Here is a 24641-nt window from a genome sequence, read left to right on the forward strand (position 1 = left end):
TTGGCCCTTTTCCAGTCCTCTGGGACTTGGCCCGTGCGCCACGAGCGTTCAAATATTCCTGTCAGTGGCTGTGAAATGATGTCGGCCAGTGCCTTCAGTACCCTTGGATGGAGCTCATCTGGGCCTGCCGACTTAAAGGCTTCCAGTTCTTCCAAGTGACTGCACCATCTCAGGGTCTACGCGTGGTAGTCTGGTGCCTTGCTGCTGCCTCTCTACAGCTGCAGTGAGAGACTTGTCGTGCCCCTCACTTAGGAACACTGAGGCAAAGAACTCGTTGAAGAGTTCAGCCTTGTCCCCCGCTGTCCGTCACCAATTGCTTCTGCCCATTTAGTAGGGGTCCTATTCCACCCTGGGCCTTCCTTTTACTCCCTATATATCTAAAAAACAATTTCTTGTCATCCTTTACTTGGGATGCCATCCTCAGCTCCATGGTAGCTTTGGCCCGTCTAACTGCCTCCCTACAAGCACGAGCAGAGGAGGTATACTCCTCTTTGGTGATCTCTCCCTGTTTCCACTTTTTATGTGCTCCCCTTTTGGCCCGTAGGTTGCCCTGGATTTCTCTGGTCAGCCAAGGAAGCCTCCTGGCCCCTTTCCCTCTTTTTCCTCGCATCAGGATTGTCTCCCTTTGTGCCTTTAAGCATTTAAGAATGCTTAAAGATTGTGAAAAGGGGTGTTAATTTGAAGAGTGCAGATTTGATAATGTATGTAATGACAGTCAGGAGAAACCAAATTAGAGATTGGTAGTGCTAGGTGTTAAGTAACAAGTCCTTTTTCATGACACACCTTTAAGTATGAAAGGGTATCTGAATGCACAATTATACATGACCTCCATGCTATGTCATATATAGTTAGTAATCCCTACTATAAAAACCAACAACAACAACGAGATGAAGTTAACTCTGAAAAGCAAAGACTGGAGTTGGGAATATTGTCTTGCCATGAAATATTTAAGATTTGATGCATTACTGTGTTCCTGAACTTTCCAAAGGCAAGGAGGGGAAGCTAGGCAAAACACTGTGAAAAATATAACATCAGTAATTTTGTCTTCAGACTCAGAAAAGCAAGAACAGAGAGATGGGAAAACTGCAGTAGTTAAAGGTTGTCTACTGCAAATGAATTTTTAAAAGCCTATTTTATCCATGTTGAATTGGCAAAAATCAAATAAAGGAAGTAAAGAAATATCAAGAGTTCAGGTACTGCTGACTCAGCCCTGTTGCACCTGGTGTAAGCTTTATGATACATGTTAATGAGAACATAAATATTCAAGTTTATAGCATATTCTTTTTTTTACATATAGTTAACACAGCGTACACATTGCCCTACAGTGAGGTAGAGATGTGCTATGGCAATGTATGGCACATTACGGTGATGCAGTGATCATGTGGGTCTACATGTGATCGGTAGCTACGTTGCCATAGCAGCATGCTCCCCCAGTACAGAGTGCTGCTGCTATGGCAACGTAGTGGCAAAATCGAACCGTGCGCCGTGAGCACAGCAAATAAGCGCCCATACTGCATCACGCTTTAGTACTTCCAAAAGGAAGCACTAAAGCACAGTGCCATAGCAACGTTTCCATACGGTGACATGTAGATGCACCCACAGTTGAGTTACCATTGTTACAGCAATACTGAGTTTTCAAATTTCCTGAGTTTTGTTTGTTCTTGCAGTATTAATATTTTACAAGTGCTGTTTTCATATTGAAGGAAAAAATAAAGGAAAATTATTTTGCCAAGCTGCCCAAGATAGCTTTGTAAGTACAGCTTATTTTGATTGAAAAGATGTACAGGCAGTCCTTGGACTTACGACATAATTGGTTCCTGAAAACTGCGTCTTAAGTCAAAACATCATAACTCAGAACTGATTTTCCCCATAGGAAACAATGTTATAAATGGGGATTGGTTTCTGAACCAAGGCCCGATACTCTATTTTCACCAAAAATAACCCAGAATTTTGTACTCAATCAATTATAGATGAATATTCTCCAACCATTTGGGTTGGTCTAATAAAAGATATCAAATTCACCCAAGGAACCTTGTCTGCCTATAGCTACATTAATGCATTTATATTGTATATAGGAATCATATTGATTTGGAAGGACTTCTTTGAGGCGACTTTGCTGGAGTTTTTGAAGGGTTCTTGGCTGGAGTCTTCTCAGGAGTCTTGGCTGCAGGTTCTTCTGGAGTCTTGTCTGCTTTCTTAAAGAAAGTGTCCAAGCAAGTTCTCCAGGGACATGGGCAATGTAGCAAACTTGTTCACTGGTTTCGCATCGTGTCAGATAAAGCATTGTAAAGTCAAAACTGATGTCAGAAAGTTGAAACAGGGTGTCAATTTATAAACTTTGTAACTTGAAACGTTTTATGTTGAGGACTGCCTGTGTATGCTTTCTGAAGGAAAGAAGTCACAATTATGGAAAATTTCAGTTGAAAGAAGAGCATTTTAAAGACTTACACATGCACTAAAATAAGTGAAAATGGAATCTACTTTGCAAGCTTAACTCAGCAGGTGCTACTCAGGCCATATGCAGTGCATGAGGGGTTAATTTGCAGCCTCCAGGCTCCTGGTCCAGTCATTGCTCTTGCTGCTACTGCCACTGGGGTCTGCAAAACTTCCCCTTCCCTCCTCCACCTCCTGTTTTCTGATGCACAATGTGGGGCCCCCAGGCTCTGTACTAGATGATCACAAGAGAAATTGCCTACTGACTCATCAAAGCATTTCTCAGGTAGTTAGAATTCCACAGAGTGGCGCATTACCCACATAGGAGCTAACAACAAAAGCTGGTATTTTAGGTTCAAGCCCCTTTTCACTAGCCTAAGTACTATAACTTGTACCACCAAGCACATTTTTCAGGACATAGGCTGAGGGAAGCGAGTGTTTCACTACCTCCTAAAAAAATCACAGTTAAGACAACGTTTTGGTATTCTGAAACAATTCATAGTTATGTGATACAGTAGGGACTGAATGTTTTTTTAAAAAAGATGCATATAAAATCTTTGCAATTAAGTTCTTTACACAGAACAGGATTGACTGAAGGGTATAACTTTGAAAGCCTCATTTTGCAGGACTGAAAATGATTTAATGCTAGTGAAAGCTGATCTAATTTCTGGAAGGTTTTCACTTCTTTGGAAAAAAAATGTCACAAATGTTGCAATCACCAAAGTAAAACTATTCAGAATATATCCAGTAGATGGAACATATAGACAATACTGTGGACAGCTTGCAACTGTAGAGGAAAGGATGTGATCTGCTCAGAAAATAAATGATATCCATGTTACCAGAGAAAGTGATTTCAGTTCTTAAGCTCTTTAAAAGACTACCCAAAATTCTTAAATGAAAGTAAAGATTATTGTATTTAGAAGCATATTTATCATTCTGTTTCTATTATTAAAGAGAAATTCAATACAGCAATGTAAATAGCTGAATAATTTCCATACTTTTTTCACCATACCTACCTTCTCTCAATACCTTTTATTCTTCTTCCTATGCTCTTTTTGTAGCTCATTTCCTTATTACTTTTCTGCTTGCTTTGGTTTCCTCTTTCAGGTTGTAGCTCTTTTGCTTTTTCTCAAGTTTGTCCTTGGCTCTATTCACTTGTTAGAGCAGTGGTCTCCAACCTTTTTGGGTAGATCACTTTTTGAATCCCACCCTCCACCCCCACAGATCAGTCTGTGGGGAAGGAAGTGGGGGGGAAAACACACTGAGGCGGGGGGAGAAAAAATTATTTGGGGGCACGCCCCGCCAGCAGGTAAGTCTGTGGGTGAGGGGGGGTGCGCCAGATCAAGGCCCAGTAGTGAGGGAGGGAGAGGGACACAAACAGAAGCAGGGGCTGGGGGGAGTGGGCCTGGCTGGGCCAGGGGGGGGGACAAGCAGAGGCCCCGGGGGCATGTGCCCCCCAGCCCCTGCTCCTGCCTGTGCCCCACTCACTCCTTCACCACAGGGGCCGTGATCTGCACCCCCCCCCCCCCCCACACACACACAATGGTGAGGAAGTGGAGCAGGGGCAGGCCCTGCACAGCTGGACCGGGTGCAGGATGGAGCCACGAGTGGCTTAAAGGGGGCGCGTGCCCCCGTATCTGCACATGGGGTGCAGCAGGCTGGGGCAGCTGGCTCTTCCTGGTGTGGCTTTCTGGTCAGGCAGCAGTAACGGTGCTCAGAGCAGGGCTAAGGGGGGTGGGGGTGGGCTGTAGGATCCCCAAAATTTGACATAGCCCCCCCGCCCCTTCCCAGCCCAGCCAAAGAGCCGCGACTGAAGAGCTGCACTGGGAAAAGCCTGGTGCTGCTCTGGCCCCAGCCTGCCCCGCCTCATGTGCAGATCTGGGGGTATGTGCCCCCTGTGCCCTCCCAGGCTATATGCCTCCCCCTTACCCGTCTCCCTGGATGAGCCACCCCAGCTGTACAGTGCTGGCCCCTGCTCCACTCCTGCCTTCACTGCTGTGGGTGCGCCCCTCTCCACTCCTGCTGCAGCTGCCACAAGCCTGTGGCCAGACTGCCTTGTGACCCTACCACTGCCCCACGCATGGGGGAGTTAAGCCCAATTGGCCCCCCACTTCCGCTGCCTATGCCCCCACACTCCCTGCCACCGGGTGAGTGGGGCCCTGGGCAGGCTGGTGGGGGTTGTCCAGGTGTGCAGGGAGGGGGCTCCCATGCTGCACACACCCTGGTGGAGGCCAGGGGGTCATGTGCCCCCCCGTCTATCTGTGTGTGGGGCTCAGGGCGCAAAGCCCAGTGTGCAGGTCAGGAGGTCACATCACCCCTGGGCTTCTGCCTGGGTGCGTGCAGCACAGAAGTGCCCCCCGCACCCCTGAATGAGCTACCCAGGCTCTGACACTCCCTCAGACTGCAGGGTGGAAGGGCACGGAGGGGGGATAGCCCCACATACCCGGCCTATCCCCGGTGGCAGGGAGCAGAGCTCAGCCCAGCCATGTGCATCCTGCCGCTCCTGGACTCTGCACGTGCATACCACTGCTCCCGATTATGGAGCCTCTAACAGCTGATCTCAGTCTGGAGGGGATGCTCAGCCTAGGGTGCGTTTTAGCGCCCCCAGACAGATTGTCTGTCAAAGGCTCCACAATCGACTAGTCAATTGGGATCCACCGGTTGGTGACCACTGTGTTCGAGTCATCATCTGCAGAGTCTCTGCATTTTTTCCCCCTTTCCTAACACAAATAAATGAGGATTACCTTCTTGACCTTATTATTCACCTTCTTTTATCCATGTTTACTTGTCAATTCACATAAAACCCTCAAATACCATTCCATTTGACATATTGCTCTGCAAAGGAAAAAAAAAAATCTTCAGGCATTGGGATGAGCTACAAAAATATGAGGAAAAGAGACAGAATATAAGCAGTAATGCTGGTTTGCCAACACTATCCAAACCAGGTATCCTGATGCTGTTCACAACAGCATAATTGAGGATGAGACATGTCAGTTTAATGGGAATTTTAAAAGCCCATTTTTGAAAAATCTATATATATAAAAAAAAAAAAAAGACAAATGAAACACATTTTGATAGAAACTTGGTTGATATAGAAAGTTCCAGCTCACCTCTTTCTGATGTTTTTCTATGGATTGTTTCATTTTTTAAATTTACTTTAGGAGAAATCTAACACACTTTGGTATCTGTGGCTTGTTCTTCATGTTCTAATGATTAAATCAGCACCAGTTTAAAAAGAAAACCCATAGCATTCTGTATCAAGATTTATTACTTTTTCTCCATAAAAAAAAAAAAAAGAACAATTAAATAGACCCACTGTATCCAGTAGTTTTGCTACGTCTGCTCAGATAGTCATCCATCAGGGATCGAGGAAATGACAGAAACTGACAGACACACACATGGCTCCCCACTGCCAACACACCTTCTTGTACTGTTGGGGAAAGTTCCCTGTGCTGGGTAAGATGATATCACAAGTTCAAATATTACTTCTGCTCATTATCTTTCATATTACCATGTTTCTCACTACACTTCTATTAACCTCAGCCCTAAACACCAACCATACAAAAAAGTCATGTACAAGCTTCCATCTTACTTTTGGAAAACAAGTTGTGAGATTACTAAGGTTTTTTACACAGTGGGCGTGTCTACAAGTGCATTTATGCCAGCTTAAATTTACTGTGCAGTAAGCAGAGATAGGCTGGTATCTACGTGTGCAGGCATTAAAGCGCGTTAATGGTGTGTGTGAACTGACTCAGCACTAAAGCTAGTCCTGAGTCTGTCCACACACAGTGTTACTGCACAGTAAGGCATCTACATGCGCATTACTGTGCAGTAACTAACTGGGCGTAAATTTTATACTTGCATAATGCAGGTATCAAATTTACACTCAAGTCAGTGTAAATTGCCATATTTACTGAGCAGTATGGGCGTACACGAGTAGACGTGCGCCTGTACTGCACAGTAATTTTGGTTACTGCGCAGTAAATGCACACATGTAGACATGCCCAGTAAGGAATATAACCCAGGATTTAATATGAGACCAAGATACAGTGCCTTACAGATTGAGAAGGTTAACTTACTGTACAATGCTCTTTTTCTAGAACCAGAACTCACATTTCTTGACCTCCATTACATCATTGCTATCTAAAAAACAGTTGCATAATCAAAAGGAATTTTTATCAAATTCTCTGGTGGTTGAACTTTAATTCTAGAGCTCAAGTTATAGGTGTCCGACCGAGGCTCTACTGGTTCATATTCTATTGCCGAAACAGGGCCATCCCGGGGCGGGGGCGTGAATTGGGGCAACTGCCCCAGGCCCCGTATTTTTGGGGGCCCTGTGGAGCAGTGTGGCAACTCTGCGCTGCTGCCGGCTTCATGTCCAGCTGCTTCCCCACCCTGCCGCTGAATCTGCCACCAGCTTCCTTGCATCTGGTAGCAGGACCCCACACTCACCGATTTTCCCCAGGCCCCACACCCTACTTGGATCATTTCTGAACCCTGTGAAGATAATGTTATGATTGAATTTAATAGATTTTTGTGTTTTAATAAACTGGTTAATTTGATTCACACAATGAGATCAACCTACATCACACTTGTAATCAAAGAGCTATTAAAATGGTCCAATTGAGTGGCACACCAAAAGGTGCATCACAGCTAAGTCAGTCAACTCTTTTGACTCTGAGGATTTAGCCAGTAAGATACACGACTCTTAATGTATACAGTCTATATTGATTAAATTAACAGCAAGGAGGGGTTAAAATGTCAGTTAAGGCTGTACCAGGACACACTACTTCCATCGAAAATCTTAGAAGCTTGGAGGTGAAGAATTAAGGGTGTAGACAGACCATAGCATTTCTCATGGGTGAAAGCCTTTTATCATGAGATCCTGGTAGGGCTGTCAGTACTTGTGATGTATGCCAGATAAATCGCACTAACACTTTCCCCACAACAATACTGTGCATCTCTTAAGTTACTTACAGTTCATTCCAATTAATGCTAGTCGTTATAGAGACAAGCCTGTCAGGCAGTGTGTTCTCCTTGACCATCTACTGGTGGAGGATCAGAAAGGCAGCTTGGAAGAGATGCATGTGAAGGGCAGTGCTGCTCTTTTGCCCCAGGTTTGGCCTTGGATCAGGACTGCCTCAAATGAGATGACTGTTTAAAACCTAAGAGAATGTCTTCTGCATTCCTTTACACTTTCGCACTGCCAACAATAGCAAAAAGCAGCATGTATGCATTCCAGTTTAAAACCACCTCATCTGAGTTAGGGCAGAACAACATCTCCCATCTTATGGTAACAGAGAGCCTGTGATTGCTGGTTAATCCTGTTGCAAGAATGCAAGTTTGATGAAGTAGGGGCCTATACTGCTCTTAGGAGTACCTTAGGCCTATACTACTCTCTGGGATATGAAATGAAAAAGCATTCTGAAGCATTTTTAGCTGACCACCTTTCCTTTGGTCCGTGTTCTGATATTTGCTGCAATAACCCCTATTCTCAGCATAAAGATTTAATCAGTGTCCCTTCTGAATCCCAGAAGCTGTATTTTTTTTTTTAAAAGGCAGTTTCTCACAGTTATAAAGTTTTTGCTAAACAAAAAAATGAAAAAGTTAAACACATAAACAGTAAGCATGTTTGGGACTGTATCTGTATTTTGTTCAGTCCAGGATACTAGAATGCATACACAGACATACAAATGACTTAAATAACGACCATACAATGACCATGTACAAGCATGAAGAGAAACAGTTATCAAAACCCTACACTGTATATTATGGTATTGCCTAGAGGTAATAACTTGAGATTAGATTCATTATTATTATTTACATTGGAGGCCTCAGTCTTACTGGATTTATGGCACTGTTGTCTTTTATGCTCATATTTCTGTAGTATAATTCAAGCACTGCCCAACACATCATAAAAGAACAGTTATGTCATCAAAAAGTGTGACATGGGTATAATAAGACAATGGTAAAGGCGAAGACGCTTGTTTTCCATCAGTCATCTCAAAAACACCTGCCTTCACTTTGTCACACTCTCTGATATCTATTTTGTAGGATGATATTATTTTTGGATCAGGTACACCTCTGGATGCAAACACCTTAAATCCGGAAAATTAATATGGCTGCTAACTTACTACAGAGGGCTGTCCACCTGGCTACATGTGAACCACAAGGGGTTAACATGCAGCACATGGTCTCCCTCCTGGCCACTGTTACTCCCATTGCTCTTGTTGCTGTTGTGGCCAGGGGCTCTGGGCTTTCAGTCTCTCTTCCAGCTTCTGCTTTCTGCCCTATTCTTGGAGCAGGGCAACATGGTGGGTGGGGTGGGGCACAGGGAGGGCTGTGCTGCCCATGATTAGTGTGCAGCTAGGAAGAGCAGAACCAGAGCAGGTACCATGAGGGGGAATCCAGGAGGGCTGCTCCTAGGGTGTGAAACCTGTGCAGCATACAGCCTGGGGGAGTGTCTATGACCTGTGTGGTGTTTAGCTCCCTAGCACCAAGAAATAGGACAGCCCTGATCTACTGCTATGTTAATGCCACTAATGCATCATCTATCTTCTAAGTAAAGCCACTCTATTTACTGAAAGTCAAGATATAAATCATTGAGTTAGAAAATGGAAGTTGTGTCTCCTACAGTCTCCCTCTTTTGTTCATTGTATTAAAAAGAACCATAATATAGCTGACTTGGCACTGGGAAGTTTCAAGGCAATAATTAATCCCAAGATCCCCAATAGCTAAGAGCTAGTTTACTTACCACTCTATCACCATTACTTAGATATAAGGCATCTTTAAAAGCTTAAGGATTTACCTTAGCTACTCCTTATTAAAAAGATCCAGAAGGTAGAATCTTAGAGATGTTACTTTTAGAGACCTACCTGACCCAAGAGAAAAGGAGAGACCATTACAGAAAGTAGAGTGTCTTATTAACATGTCCTAATGAAAAATAAAGCAGAGAATCTAGCAGGAAAAAGATGTCCTTGCATACTACTGGCTGGAAAGACTGACAGCAGAGGTTAGTTTTAAAATGGCACAATGTCTTTGAATTTCTTCAACTTAAAGAGTTCAAAAAGAGATTATGAAGGTATATTAAATATCACTGGTATCAAACTGCTTTCACTCATGATAATTCAAGCAATTGAGCTCCTCCCCACCCCCACCCAACATATGCTTTAGATCAGAATCCAAAAGAGGAGCACTCACTTTGCTTTTAAAGATCCAATAGCAACAGTTTGGACTTTTAAGGAGCTCAAACCCAGATAAAAAAGTTAGAAATGTAAAATTTGAAAGAATTTAAATTTATATCCTTGCATTATGCTCTTAAGAGGTCCAGATTAACATACAAAAAAACCACAGTTTACATGTGAAGATAGTGCTGTGGAAACCACTGTTCTGTAAAATCCTCCTTCATCAGCCTAAAGTCAGCCAACTGATCTGTGACAAAGGCCCTAATGGATGAATGGCATTAGGCCAAAATAATCTTGGAATAGTTATATAGGGATTCAGGCAGCCTAATAACCTAAGCATCCCGGGGTACCTTTGAGAAATTTGGCTATTACAGGTGAGTAGAATAGAGGCATGATGTGTGAAACTTTCAAAGGAAAATGGTCAGATTTTTGAGGACTTAAAAAAAATCTACTGAAGGCAAATGGAGTATTGATGGTTGCATTTTCTTAAGCAGTTTTAAACGTGTCCATCTGCCCTATAGTTCTGAACCTTGGTAGCATGGATGACAGAGTGGAATTGAAAAATTCCTTTCTTCCTAACAAGGATTTGGTTGCCATGCTGTTTGTGCCCTGACTGACAGCAGCTGATGCCATCGCTTGGATCTTCCCTAATTTGCCCTGTAGATCCTGGCTGAAGTAATAATAATTTGTTATTTGCAATAGTTTATAGCCAATTGCACAAGAGGCAGTCCCAGGTGACAGGATGATCAAAATGACTATTTCTATCAGGTTCCTGTCCATTATGCCTATCATCAATTTAAAGGGTATAAGAATGACCATTGGTGGAGATTTGTATGATGAATGTAGTATATTAAAAAAAATAAAATGACCAGGGAGCTGTAAACCAAAAACTGGAGTGGATGAAAATGAAAGCTTGCACATGAAACTAAGCGCAGGCTAGTTAGTCATCTGCCAGATAAAGATGCCAGAATTAGATCCACGCAGGATTTTTTTGGCTAATTTTTATCACTGAATGCCTATTTGCCAAAAGCGAAACTTTTCATGAGAACATATATACCAGTTCTGACAGGAAAGTCTTTTTTTGGGGCAGGACTGAATTCTAGTCAAAAAGAGAGCAAAAATGAGAGCCTCATCCATTCCAGAAGTATAGGCAGCATTTATGATACTCAGCTGAGATGTGGGAGACAACTTCAAAATCCCTGCTCTGCTTCAGCTGAATCAAAGACTTGGATCAATCCTCAGCCTTGTACATCCTAGATGGCTACTATACTCATGAAGCTATTGGCTATCTGAAAATGGGTCTGTCTCTGTCTCTCCTACTGTAACTGTTCTGCTTTGTATAAATAATTAAATATTAATTGGAATGGAGAGAGCAAGAACCTGACTTCATATCCCAGAAAGACAGCTCATTCACTTGTTGGCTTGGGTGAAGGAAGAACAGATTTGAAGCTCAGTTTCCCAAATTCCCAGGCGAGTGCCTTGATCACTGAGCTATTGGCTACGTTGGAGTGGAGAAAGATCTGTCTTGCTACCTCAGGAAGAAAAAACTAATGGTCAAGATTGGAAGCTGGACTACTTCTCCCAGATGCAATCCTTTTTGTGGCACTCCACTGCTGCAAATGAGATAGAAAGCAGACTTAAAAACTGGCTGGAGGTTACTCCTCTGCATGGGAACCCTTAGGCAGCATAAAGCCAAAGTAACCAGCACTGCAGCTGCCCTTTCCATTTTAGATGTCAGAGTGGGACTGGAGAGTTATGGCTAGAGCATTCTACAAGCTAAACATTACAAGGTAAAACAGCTTTGAAGCTGAAAGTTCAGGGAAAAGAAGGAAGAATAGATTCAGGATCAATATTGTTTTACATTCTTGTGTTATAGCATGATAAACAATATAAGACTTACAGTCCAAGATACAGATATGGTACAGGCTTTATGGTACCTCTGTATTAGTAACTCAGGATGTCTTACTCAGTGAATAGATTTAACAGAAAATTATTAATTTGTATGAATTTGGAATTAAGTAAGTGAGGCTAAGAAACGGAAACATTTGATTTAATGACTGCACAATTTCAATACATAAAAATAGATACTTGGTAATGAACAAATTTATACAAAGCAGATTTCCTTAGCCAATGTACAGAACAACTGCAGAGATAAAAAAGGTTGCTAAATTACACAGCAAGACAAAAGGACAACAAAAGGTAGATGAGCAAATAACATTAAGTGATGAGATTAGAGGCTTATTTAATAAATACGGTGTAATGCTTTCATTTAACAAATACAAAATTCATATTATATCTAATGTATTAATGTCAGGAAATATAAAATGCAACTGCATGACAATTAGCTACCTTATTTCAAAACTGATGCTAATATAATAGCTTTTTAGAATTCTGAGGTAATATTACACAGTAACCTCCCCGCCCCCAAGAAACTTTTAATAAATAAAACTGAACAAAGTGCAATTTTGCAATAAAAAAAGACGAATGTAAAGCTTTTGTCTTAGTGATGATGGGCAGAAACTTATTAAATGCGGGCTTGAGTCATAAAATATTTTGTCTCGTTTATGTGCGCTATTACCCGAAAAATTGTGTAGCTATTAATTCATAAGCCAACTATCCATGAATTAGGCTCTAAAGAACAACAATTGTTTCCAGTTTAAATTAATAAAAATATACTTAATTCTGATTTCTTATATAACCACTGTTTTTGTGCTTATTAGTATTAGTATTTGAAATTTCTTACTAGTTCAGGCAGTGCAATGATGAAGCACTTCCCTTAACTCTGCAATCGGATTTTTTTTTGGGATGTCCAGAATAAAAGAGCAATTCCAAAGCTTACTTTTATAAAGCACTGGCCAACAAATTCTATAGTCAATGGGAGTTTCATCAGTCTTATGTAGGAGCAGAGAGTTAGACCAATATTAAAGGCTTTAAAAAACCCAAACAAACCAGTGCTTATTTCTGCTCCTAATAAAATAAAAATGGTAAAATTGTCCACCACCTTTAAGGACAAAAATAGAATGAAATGTGTATTTACTACAGAATTACTGGCTTTGGAATTACAGAGTAATTAGATGTTTATTCACCATATAGAAATATGCTGGTTGTGTGCAAGCAGTATAGAAAGTAAAAAAAAATAAAAATAAAAAAGTTAATCTAAATCATTTTACTGTTATTGCAAATAAGCAACGCATGCCCAGATTATCAAAAGCAATCAGGCACTTACTTCCAATTATTTATAACACTATATTGATGCAACAGACAAAGAAATTTGATGCTAAAAGATAAATTCTAAATCTGTTTAAACAATGTTGTTTGTAATGGGAGTTGGATGCCTGATTACCCTTGAGGATCTGGGTTTTAGTTCTGTTAAAAAAAATAGAACACGCAATAGATATTTCTTTATATAAAAATATACAAACACTATGCCGCATGCTGATAAACTGTCTTAACTTATGAATAAATATAGACTTATAATTATGCCAAAAAAAGTCTCTCTCCACCACTGTATTAGCTAAAACATTCAAAACGTGAGTAACCTGGCATTTACTTCAATACGTGCAGTGAAAAAAACCCCAAAACATTGTCTAAATTCTGACCTTCAAGTTAAATGAAAGCTACAGCATTTTAATAAAATGTTATTGTATTCACTTTTGTCAGAGCTTCTTTAAATATTACTAAAACATTTCCAACATAAAATTGTTGATTCAATGACAGTGGAGCACAGTGTACAATTTTTCCATGCATTGTGGAAATAAGTTATCTCTGAAGTGAGTAAATGAGTTAAACTTCCTTTCTTCATCCAATTGCTTTATGTAATCTGTGGTTACAAAACTAAAATGAAACTGACTAGTTTTCTGCCAATTTCACGGAAAGAACATGCAGCTTATTTATTTAATACTAATAGTCTGCCTTGAATCAACTTAAATTTTTAAAATTTTACCATAGACATTCCTATATAATCAAGCCTGTTGATCTGTAAAAGCTGAATATATAACATCTAAACCCCCATATTTTGTAAAAATAAATCTTTAGCAGTAAATGGCACTATCAAAACCCTATTCTTTCAGAGGCATTTATTTACATGCTTCTTAAAACATCCAGCTTAATTTTTTTGAAATTAAAACTAGAATATTAAAACTGTATACATTTTATCTACACTAAAATTGCTATTTGCCCCTATGAAAATATGGCCACATACTTCATGTTAATGGCAGTTATGTGCTTTGCTACTATGTGTAGTGATTGAAAACATCCCACCACTGGGCTTAACTAACAAACTCTTTTATGTTTCTTTTCCCAGTGGAACATGCATGATGTAAATTAAGAGTAAAGTGCTATTATGAATAACCAAAGATAAAACTATAACCTTCAATTTGTCACCTCTGTCAGATTTTTTCTCTCAAGTAAATCAGCTTTCTATATTTTATTAAAATTATTCTCTGTGCCAAAGCAAGCAGTAAGTGTATTGTCATACAGCAAAAATGAATGCTTTTTAAATTTAATTAAAAAATTTCAGTGTTCCAAGTTGGGTAAGACTGGCATAGTATCAAGAGACAGAAACATGAAAAGCTTAAAGGCACAAGTAGAGGAAAGTGAGTGCTACATAAAAATGCTGTTTTTTTTTTTTTTGTAAAGTCTTTCATTTTATTCTAGACCAAAACCTTCTGCATTTGAAATTCCAATTGTCAGCTTCTGCTTCAGTTCCTTTTTGTTCTTGTAAGGAGGGAGGCAAAGCTGGTTGAAGCAGGTATGGGCCACAGGTAACCTAAAAAAGTTAAAAACAAATAGTACATTTTCTATACAGAAATGAAACAGAACTAGGATATCATAAGGTACTGATATCTTTTAAATCATGCAGATTGCTTTCACAAAACCCATTAGAAGAATTTGTTGCTTATTACAGTAATTTATTTTAGTAAGTTGTTATACTAGTTCTCTGAGGTATGTTCTCCATATCTATTCCATTGCTACTGAACATACATCCTAAGGACTGCATTCTTTTTGTCAGCAGAGTTTGCTTGGGGCAATGTCTGCTCCCCGACCATCCTTATGCTTCCTGAGGGCAGGGGTCAGCAACTTTTTGGCTGGAGTGCCAAAAATACCCCAACCTCAACCCATGCCTTGGCTTGGCATGTCAAGGGTAGGGGTGTGCTGCGGGAGAGAGAGGGGGAGGAAAGCTGCAAGGGGTCCAATCCTCACTGCTGGTGGCAGGTGCATGGACACCTCTAGGCAGATGGCAGGGTAGGGGCTGGGGTTACTTTGCCCTGCTGCGTGCCACAAGGTGCATGTGCAACTTCTGCTGGCCATGGAGCCCAGGCTTGCAGCAGACAGGCTGCAAACAGCTGCACTGAGGTCTGGAGTCCCAACCTTGTTCCATGACTGGTGGTGGCTGCACGTGTGCCTTAGCACACAGCAGGGAAGGGGCCAGGGCAATGCCTCTCCCCTGCCAGCTATAAGCCAGGCAGGGGTGCTGCAGACCTCGGTGCAGTGGCTTGCAGCTCCCAGCAACAGCTGCCCCCAACTGCTGTACTCTATGGAACCTGGTTGCTTGTAGCAGGTGGCAGGGAGGCTGCAAACAGCTGTACCAAGGTCAACTGAGCCCTGGCCTGACTCATTGTTGGAGGCATCTGCACATGTGTCTCCAGGTAGACAGCGGAGGAGGGGCTAGGGTTGCACTGCCTCTGCCTCTTCCCTGCCGTGCACTCTTAGGTGTGTGTGCAGCCGCTGCCGGTGCTGGGGCTCCAGTGCCCAGTGCAGCTGTTTGCCACCCCTCAGCTGCCTGCCACATCCGGTCAGAGCTCTGGGCAGTTGCTGCCTACCATGGAGCCCAGGCTGCTTGCAACAGGATGTGTAGCCTCCCAGCTGCCTGCTGCGAGTGGCCTGGGCTCCATGGCCAGCAGCAGCTGCCCAGAGCCTGGGCCGGTTGTGGCATGACAACCGAAATGGTTTCATGTGCCATGCTCTGGTACGCATGCCAGGGGTTGCCAATTCCTGTCTTGAGGGTATAAAGAGCAGAGCAACCACAACCAAACCCCAGTTTTTTGCCAATATCAAATCTAGATATTATCACTGTTGTGGTAATGGAAAAGAAGGTAGATTATGGAATGTTTGATCAAAACCTCTTGAAGAACCATAGAGTGCTTTTACATTTTTGGGGGGACATGGCACTGGGCGCTTTAATTAGTGAGCTGCACTCTTAAAGATGCTTGCGCATCAAGTGTATCAGCATCCCCATGCTGAAAAAATGGCAGCAGGGCACTTTGAACTAAAGCTCATTGAATGTGTTTTATTTCAAAGAGCCCCATCACCATTTTTGTAGTGCAGGGACACCGATACACATGACGCAGAAGGCTGCCAAAGCACGTCAATTTCCATGCTCCGGCAGACTCATAGTTTCACAGAAGCAAGGTTGGAGGGGACCTGAGCATATCATCTAGTCCGACCCCCTGCCATGGGCAGGAATGAATACAGGGCTCTTATGACCCCTACTAAGTTTAAGCCCAAATGACCCCAGCTAGGCCTGTGCAAGTAGGCAGCGATCCAATCTGGGTTTGGATCCAGCCGCTTTGGATGGCCGTGATCCGATCCGGAGCTCCGGACCGGGTTTCTGCCTCAGTCTGGCCGAAGTGGCTCTGAAGCTTTGGAGCCGCCTTGGAGATCCGACCATAGGGTGTAACGGGGAATCAATGAAATATCTATAACTTTGTTGTTTTTTTGTCTGATTTGGATGAAACTTGGAGGGATGGTAACATCTGCTGAGAGCATGAAACCTGCCAAGTTTCAAGAAGATCAGTGCAGGAGTTTGGGGGGAACTGTACCCCAAATTCTCAAAAGCCAAACTCATGTCACAGCTGTGTGTTACAACACAGGGAGATTAAAACCGCAGGGGTGGTAGCTCTTAATGAGGCCACAAAGTCTGCCAAGTTTCAAGGAGATAGGTGCAGGGGTTTGGGGGGAACTGCACCTCAAGCTGCAGACAAGCAAAACTCGTGCCATGGGTGACACTGCATGTGTTAAGGCACAGCAGGGTGACAGCTGCAGCGATAGTGGCCCCTCCTGAGGCCACAACCCCTGCGAGGTGTCAAGGAGATTGGTGCAGGTGGGTTCTGGGGCCCTGCACCCCTAGCTGCTGACAGGCAAAACTCGTGCCAAGACTGTCTGTGTCTTGGGGCAGCTGTCTGTATTGATTCTTTCCTGTCCTTAGCCTGGTTTTGTAGGTGCTAATTGATGCTTGTTAAGTTGTTATGTAGTAGCTAGCTCCTGTGTATTGAGCTGGTCCCAGAGTCCCTGGTCCCTGAGCAAATCATGATTGATTGATTGATTGGTAACTGGTAACACAGAAGCTTAGCAGCCAGGCGTGCAGTAGTGTCTCCCCTCCCCGCCCCAAGACGGACACAGTCAGTCCCATAAGCACCCATGGCACGCGTTTTGCTTGTCCGCAGTTCCCTCCAAACCCCTGCACTGATCTTCTTGAAACTTGGCAGGCTTTGTGGCCTCAGTAAGAGCTACCACCCCTGCAGTTTTCACCCCGCTATGTTGTAATGCCTAGACATGACATGAGTTTTGCTTGGCCCCCTAGCCAATTTGCAACCTACCTGTGTAAGCATCAACACCACAGTCACCTAGCTTTTTAATGAGAATGTGGTGGGAGACGGTGTTGAAGGCCCTCCTGAAGTCCAGAAAGACATCTACTGCGACACCCGTGGTGTCCAATGATTTTGTGACCTGATCGTAGAAGGCTATCAGGTTGGTCTGACAGGACCTGCCCTTAATGGACCCATGCTAGTTGCCCTTGAGTATCCTCCCCCTGCTGGTCCCTCCCAGATGTGCTCCTGGATAATTTTTTTCAAAGAGCTTCTCCAGGACTGAAGTAAGACTAACAGGCCTGTAGTTGCCTGGGTCCTCCCTTTTTTGAAATGAGGACCACACTGGCCTTCTTCCAGTCTTCTGACACCTGGCCAGAGCACCATGAGTGCTCGTACAGCTTTGCCAAGGGCCCCATGATGACCCCTGCCAATTCCCTCAGCACCCTGGGGGGGAGAGGTTCTGGCCCTGCTGATTTGAACATGTCCAGCCCCTCCAGAAGTTCCCTAACTTGATACTCCCTGACCCTAGGCCTGGCGGAGTCACTCCTGAGTCTGTTCTGTATCCCGGTGGGGGAAAAGTTCCGGTCCCTGCTCAGAAAAATGGAGGCAAATAATTTGTTAAAAAGGTCTGCTTTTTCATCTGGTGCAACCACCAGGTTGCCAAGCATATCCTGCAGGGACCCCATGTTGCCTAGTACCTTCTTTTTGCTCCCTATGTATTTAAAAAGGACTTTCTGTTGTTCTAGATCCTTGTTGCTAGCGCTAGTTTCATCTCCACCTTAGCCTTCCTAACAGCCTCCCTACGTACTCTTGCTATGGAGGTATACTCCTCTTTGGTGATAAAATTCCTGGACCCCAGGGTCTACCCAGGAGCCTAGGCACACACCCAGGCTTGAACTTACAACTCTATGGCCCTAGAGTCAGCACACTCCCCTCTAGGCCAAGACCCAAACAGCTAGGCCAATACAAGATTAATCAAGTCTGTTCTGATGCACTGGATTCCAGGCTCCCCCCCATGTCTATAGGAGCCCATAGTTTTTGTAAGAAAGGTTGAAGAATTCAAGCTAATATCTTAGTAAAAATCATGGTTTACTGTACACCAAAGGCATACTCCCATAGACATGTCTAGGAAGGAGACAGCTCAGGAATTTTAGGTCTAGCCTAAAGAGTGCACTCTTGCAAGCATGAACAATTTGCAAAAATGTCTTCTTAAGGCATGTTACTGTTCCACTAACTCAGTTCCTTCATCATGGAGGCCTTTGCACTGCCCTAGGTGCTCAACCAAGCACCAGGTGAAGTTTCTCTGGGTGCATTCATACGTGCACTTTACTGTGGAGTTGACTAATTAGCTTCCGTAGTAAAGCGTTACTGTCTAAATGTGCACCAGTATTAGGGCACAGTAAATTAAATTTCACTGTCTGAGAAAGAGGTTAAGGAGGAGGCATCACACCTCTAGACCAGTGGAGCTCAGCCTTTTTGCTTGGCGGGCTAGATTGGCAGTGCTCAGTCTGTCTGCAGGCCAGATCCAGCCAGTGTGCCTCATCTGGTGCCTGGGTGGGCACAGCAGGCACCATCTGGCCACACTGAAGGGGGCAAGGGGTAGGCCAGTTGCAGTGCAGCCCTGCAGAGGACAGGACATTGTCCTGGCCTTGTGGAGAGGAAGGGGCCCAGCACTGCGAGAAGGTGGGGGTGGGGGTATGGCCAGATCCTAACCTGGCCCTGCAGGGAGGGAAGGGGACATGGCCAGACCCTGGACGGGGAGTGGGAAAGGAGAAGGTGAGGCCAGGCCCCACCAGGCCTCACAGGGAAAAGGTGCATGACTAGGTCCCAACCCAGGTCTGCAGAGAAGGAAGGGGGTGGGGCCATGGTGCCTACAGGGAAAGGGGTTGCAGCCAGCCCAGCCTGTCCCTGACCAGCACAGGACTTTGGTGCAGGGGAGAGGGTGGCTGTTTTAATGGCCAGTACACCCCTGCTGCAAAATTTCCCAACCCACTGGGAGCCCCATGGGCCAGATGTGATGGCTCCATGGGCCTCATTTGGCCCAAAAGCTGGTGGTTAAAAAACACCTGTTCTAGACCATTGGGAAGTCAGACAATCTGCATTTATGGACATTGAGCATCCATAAATCTTACAGAAATCAACAGTACTGCAGGTGTTTGTCAACTTCGAAGCCTTCTATAATGTATACCTTGAAAAGCATATTTTATATATATAATGGCTTTAATTTTAGGCACTATTATTGCCTTGATCCTTCAATATGATCCAAGCAGGTGGATCTTTATGTTTGTGAAGAGCCAGAGTAAAATCAATAGATGAGTGAAGATCAGTGCTCAGATGACACTGTTGGACTCCTTTGACTGAAAAGCTGTTTCTTGAATTAATTCTTCAAGAATTCGAGCAGGTAATTAAAAGAAACAAACAAACAATGCTAAGGTATAAGAACAACTCATTTACAAAAGCAAAAATTGTACTCCATACGTAAACACTGCTCAGGAAACTGACATTATTAAATGACAATCTGTTAAATTCATACAATAAAGTTGTTAGTTTTAATATTTGAAATTTCAAGCTAAAATAATCTAATAGTTTTTCAGTTATAAATTCAATTTACGTTGGTCTGTTTACAACACACGCAAATACGCTAGTTCCATGGAAAATAAATGTAACATCTCAAAATAAAAAGTTACGTACCAGTTAGTGGATGTTTCACTCTTTGAAATCTTGAAATTCAAATCTGCCATCCCTCCCACAGGTACTCTGTCACTTCCAGTAGCAAAATGAAGCAGCTTCTTTTGAAGGTCAAGTGGAAATCCTAGAACTACCTCCCAGAAGTATCTACATTAAATAATGGGGAAATAAAATTACTATCCTGACAAAAGCAATTTGGCTGCTTGCAGATGTTAAAAGCACAAAACAAAACAAAAAAACCCGGCGCTTTATTTTAAACTGCGCACTCCCATGGTGAGCCAAGCACATGCCCAGAAGAGGCAGTGCATTAATTGGGCCCAGCTTGCCCGACATCTGTATAGATAGGGCACTTTAGTGGGGCATTTTTGACATTTCTATATAATAGTTGATTGAATTGGCTTTAGATAAAAGCACAACAAAGCCCTGCTGAAGCATCCAATATATATATATATATGTTATGGAGCTGGGTCAAAGTAACGCATTGCTGCTTCTGGTAAAGTGTGATTTTTTTGGGGTGGGGGGGTGGGGGTGGTAGATGGGGTTTAATGTCTAGCAGCCTTTAATGCTGCCTTTACAACCTAGGCTCAAATACTGCCATGTAATGTAAAACAAATACAAAATTTAAATGCAGAAGAAAAGTCAGATCTACCAACATATGTATGGTTTTAAAAACAGTTTAGTTTGCAAGTAATGCACATGGTTATACACATTTTAAAATAGATTGTCAATGACATTTCTCAATAAATAATTCTTATTCAGAGCTGGATTTTATACCTGTAGTAGTGGGATAGACTGAAGATAATGTGTTCGCTGAGGTATGCATGCTCTTACCCCTAACTTACAAATTTTTTTAACCAAATATTATTTAAAGAGGCAATGTAACTTAACAGGTATATTTCTGTCTGGAACCATGTTAAATCTTATTATTGTTCAAAGAAACCATAAAAGTGATTGTAAGTTACTACTTCATGTGCTCCTACCATAGCTGCTTCCCAACCTGGTTCAGAGAGGCATGTGGTGCAATTCCACCTTGCCACAGCAGTGGTGGCACTAGGGTGAATATAAATTATAATGATCAGATAAATTAAGAACATATTAATAAAATTATAATGTTTATAATATATTTAAATTTGGGTTTTTAATGGGGTGCTGCTAAACATTCAAAGGGGCGGCTGCAGTATTAAAAGGGTGAAAACCACTGTTCTAGGTAGATGACGTCACTGTTAATATGCTATTAGAAAACAGAAATAATTGTAAAAAGATCACACAGTGGATCAGTGAAATAACTGAAATTATTGCTCTTTAAAAATGGATAGACTTGTAGCTGCATCCTTTTAAAGGTACAGAAAGAAATCAGTGAAGAGCAAGATATCAATAAGGAGGTTTAACTACAGTAATTTTTCCTATTTAAGAACATCTGAATACAGCATCTTCATCTCATTTTGAAATATTTCTTTTACACTTGTCATATATTAGTAAGTCTAAAATATATTTGATACCCCTTTAGAAAATATCATAGAATGATGCATTATTGGGAACACAAATCTGATTTTTAAGCACAAATTAAGTCTACCTTATAGTAAGATCAGTTTTCTGGTATCCCTCATACTGGGTGCTTTTCTGTAGAGCATGCATGTCCAGTTCAGGGCTTCCACAAACAAGAATTTCAACCTCTTCTGGACGAAGCAACTGCCAAAAAAAACATTACACCATTTACTGGCAGAACACTTATTCAAGATAAATAATGCTAACAGGATTCAAAATTATAACTGATTTTTGAATGTACTGAGGAAAAAACTACTAGTGAGCAAAATGTATTGGCTAGCATTATCCTTCTGTGCATTCTTATTACTGTGCTCATGCTTCCTTTTTATTACGCTTGTTACATTATTAAATGTCAATGACAAAAAGGGAATCATGTAACTGGTTTGGGACAGAAACTTTAAATTCAAGTTTGTTTGCTTGGCACACCTAGCACAAAGGAGGCGCTGATTTTAATTTTCATTATTTTTTGCAGTCTGGTAGCACCAGAGGTCCCAAAGAAAATCAGCACTTCAAAATGTTAAAAGCACCACTGCCCTGAGGAGTTTATAATATAAACAAGACAGTCTAAAGTTTGGAAGTGAAACACAGGTGCAGAGAATTGAAATGACACCTCTGGTTGCACAGCAGATCAATTTCAGGACTGGGAACAAAACCCAACTTCTATACTAGCGCCCCATCCATTAGACCATGCTGCCTCCTTTGGGCCTTCAGCTGGTATTGCAATGCAAATATGAAAATAAACTAAATAAAAAATGAATTCTGAAACCACAGCTGCATATTATAGTTTGCTGCAAAAGCTTTAAAAGTACGTCAAAGCATTTCAATGGACTTTCATTCCCCATAATGAAGCTTCATTGCATTTAGTAAAATATTTCTAGATGAAGATGGCCATACTAGACCAACCTTACTGGAAAGCAGAAATGCTCATCACCTCCTCTTCTTAATTTTTTCTGACTTAAAAAAGGGGAAGGACAAAAGATACAATACAAAAGAATCCCTGACTCTTGGTCTTGTACATTCTTCCAATACTAGAGAAAGCTAGTTAGTGACGTTAGATTAAAGTCAGGCAGAAAACCAGGGAAGGGTAACACCACCTTCAAGACCAACTATGAAAGCTTATGTAGTTAGCATCTAAGATGCCACCCTGCCCTGCCTTCTACTATTCTTCCAGTGGAAGTTAATATGAATATGGGGTTTTGGAGGTCAATCTCACACACACACACTTTCATAATGTTTCCCAAGGAGTACATGGTCTTATTCTTTATGGTAATTGATGATCATGCTCATGGATCATTACAGATAGTGCAGACACTATCCTCATTACAGAAACTGGTTCCTAGGTGGGTAGCATACAATAGTTTTTGAACTGGCTGCTGGGTTTCTTTTTTAGGTTCCCCAAAGCTACCAATGGTTCTAATTTGGATAGAAAGGTCTGGCTTTAGAAAACCTGTCACAGGAAATTAATGTTTTGCTCAGTGTTTCAGGTTTGTCTGAGAGAGATAGGCAGCTGCTCTCTCCCCTACTACTAGCTAGCTGTGCTTATTTCATTTCAATACATCTGGATCTCAGTTCTTAAGCTTCTGTCACAGCTTACAAAGCACTTCGGAAGCGGATACTAGAAGGATGGCAAAAAGGTGGTCAGCAGAGGGAGGCAATGTACAGCCAATGATAAAAATAAGAGACAGAGATCACGAGAGCGCGAGATAATCCATTTAAAATAATGCTCCCTCTTCCTTCCATGGGTCCAGCATTTTCCCTATGGCTTGCCTCTACTTCCAGTGAATATATATATTAGACCCAGGGGGGTAGGGGTAGGTCCCTGGAAGTAGAGGCAAGCCATACAGAAAATGCTAGACCCATGGAAGGATAAATGGATTTATACTTTATTCTGGCTTTTGGGTGATTTTCTTCCTTTTTCCCCTCCTCCCATTAATTTCCAAGATAAGAATAATTAGAAATTCACCAACATGCCCACAGAATTACCTATTAAATCAAGACAGTTGTAGGTCTATCCAAACTCTAATAAAAACCTGTCACTAATTAGTTTTTTTTGCATATTATCAACTATGTATGAGGAAGGAAGCGAACAGGGGGAACAAACAAGGCAGGCAGTTTGCTGGGAACAAGAGAAAGAAGGGGAAGGGAAAGAGACGCCAGGCAGCAGGCATTAGATCCTGCCCAGGGAAGGTAAGTGATCCAGAGCTGCCTGTGCCATTGGCTTGCTGAGAGTTTGTGGGGTGGGCTGGGCTGTGTGTTTGGGGTGTGCGCTCTGAGAAGCTGGGAACATTGCTAGTTTAGTGACTGCTGATTCCTGAGTGATTGCTGCCTGTGCCTGCCAAAAGCCTAGCAAGGGGGTGGAGTTAATCCAGGCCCAGCAGGGTATAAAAGGAGACTCTCAGTACCACCAGGGAGCAAACAAACAGGGGCAGCAAACAGGGCAAGCGGTTTGCACCTTTCCCTCCCCACTCCTGTTTGAGGGGAAAGCTTAGTGTGAGGAAGCAGGAAAAAAGGAACCCTTTGCCAGGCCAGCTTCCAGGCAAGTTCACTAGAGAAGGTGTGCTTGGAAGAAGGGCAGAAAGAGAGAAGAGACAGATTAAGAGACCCAGGGAAGTGGCTGGAGGACGCTGCAATGCCAGAGCCACTGCCTCTGCTTGCACCTGTGAGGTTTCTGTCCAGGCAGGACTGCTCGCCACTGAGGCTTTCACCCAGGTCCAGGTTTGGTGCTGTAGGGACTGTGCTTGCAGGTTCTGTCTCGTGACGGCCAGGTGGGGTGCCCCTTGGCGGTGTCTCTCAGGGAACAGGCAAGAGAGCTACAGGAGGAGATGGTGAGGCTCCAAAGCATCCTCTGCCATGGGGAATTCATTAGTTTGATACTGGAGGAGACCTCTGGGACTGTGGAAGAGGAGCTAGAAAAGGATGAGGACATGGACTCTCAGGAAGGTGAAAGATGGAAGCTTGTGACCTCTGGCAGAAATCAGAAATCTTCATCTCCATGTGCAGCAGTGGAGAATCACAGAATCATAGCAATGGAACTCATAGATATGGAGCTCTAGCAACAGAGGGCAAGGAGCTCATTCCATTGGTGAGAAGGGTAGGCCAGGCCTCCCCAGGGTGGGCAGATTCATAGATGTTAGGGTTGGAAGGGACCTCAACAGATCATCGAGTCCGACCCTCTGCATAGGCAGGAAAGAGTGCTGGGGCT

General features: G+C 42.8%; 1 protein-coding gene and 1 long non-coding RNA gene across 4 annotated transcripts in view; one reads left to right on the top strand and one right to left on the bottom strand.

Moving 5' to 3' along the window:
• The window catches only part of LOC112551573, a 77847-nt gene that overhangs the window by 47948 nt on the left and 5258 nt on the right, over nt 1-24641 (top strand). The window lies entirely within an intron of this gene.
• The window catches only part of HECTD2 (HECT domain E3 ubiquitin protein ligase 2), an 82882-nt gene continuing 70954 nt past the window's right edge, over nt 12714-24641 (bottom strand). For all 3 annotated transcript variants that reach the window (XM_025213241.1, XM_025213240.1, XM_025213242.1), the window contains exons 19-21: nt 21468-21583; nt 19898-20041; nt 12714-14385 (exon numbers count right to left, since the gene is read on the bottom strand). In XM_025213241.1, the coding sequence (XP_025069026.1) occupies nt 14265-14385; nt 19898-20041; nt 21468-21583 (381 nt within the window). In that variant the 3' untranslated portion in view covers nt 12714-14264. The remainder of the gene's footprint in view (nt 14386-19897; nt 20042-21467; nt 21584-24641) is intronic.

This window comes from Alligator sinensis, unplaced genomic scaffold, assembly GCF_000455745.1.
Source record: "Alligator sinensis unplaced genomic scaffold, ASM45574v1 scaffold493_1, whole genome shotgun sequence".
Taxonomy (NCBI): domain Eukaryota; kingdom Metazoa; phylum Chordata; order Crocodylia; family Alligatoridae; genus Alligator; species Alligator sinensis.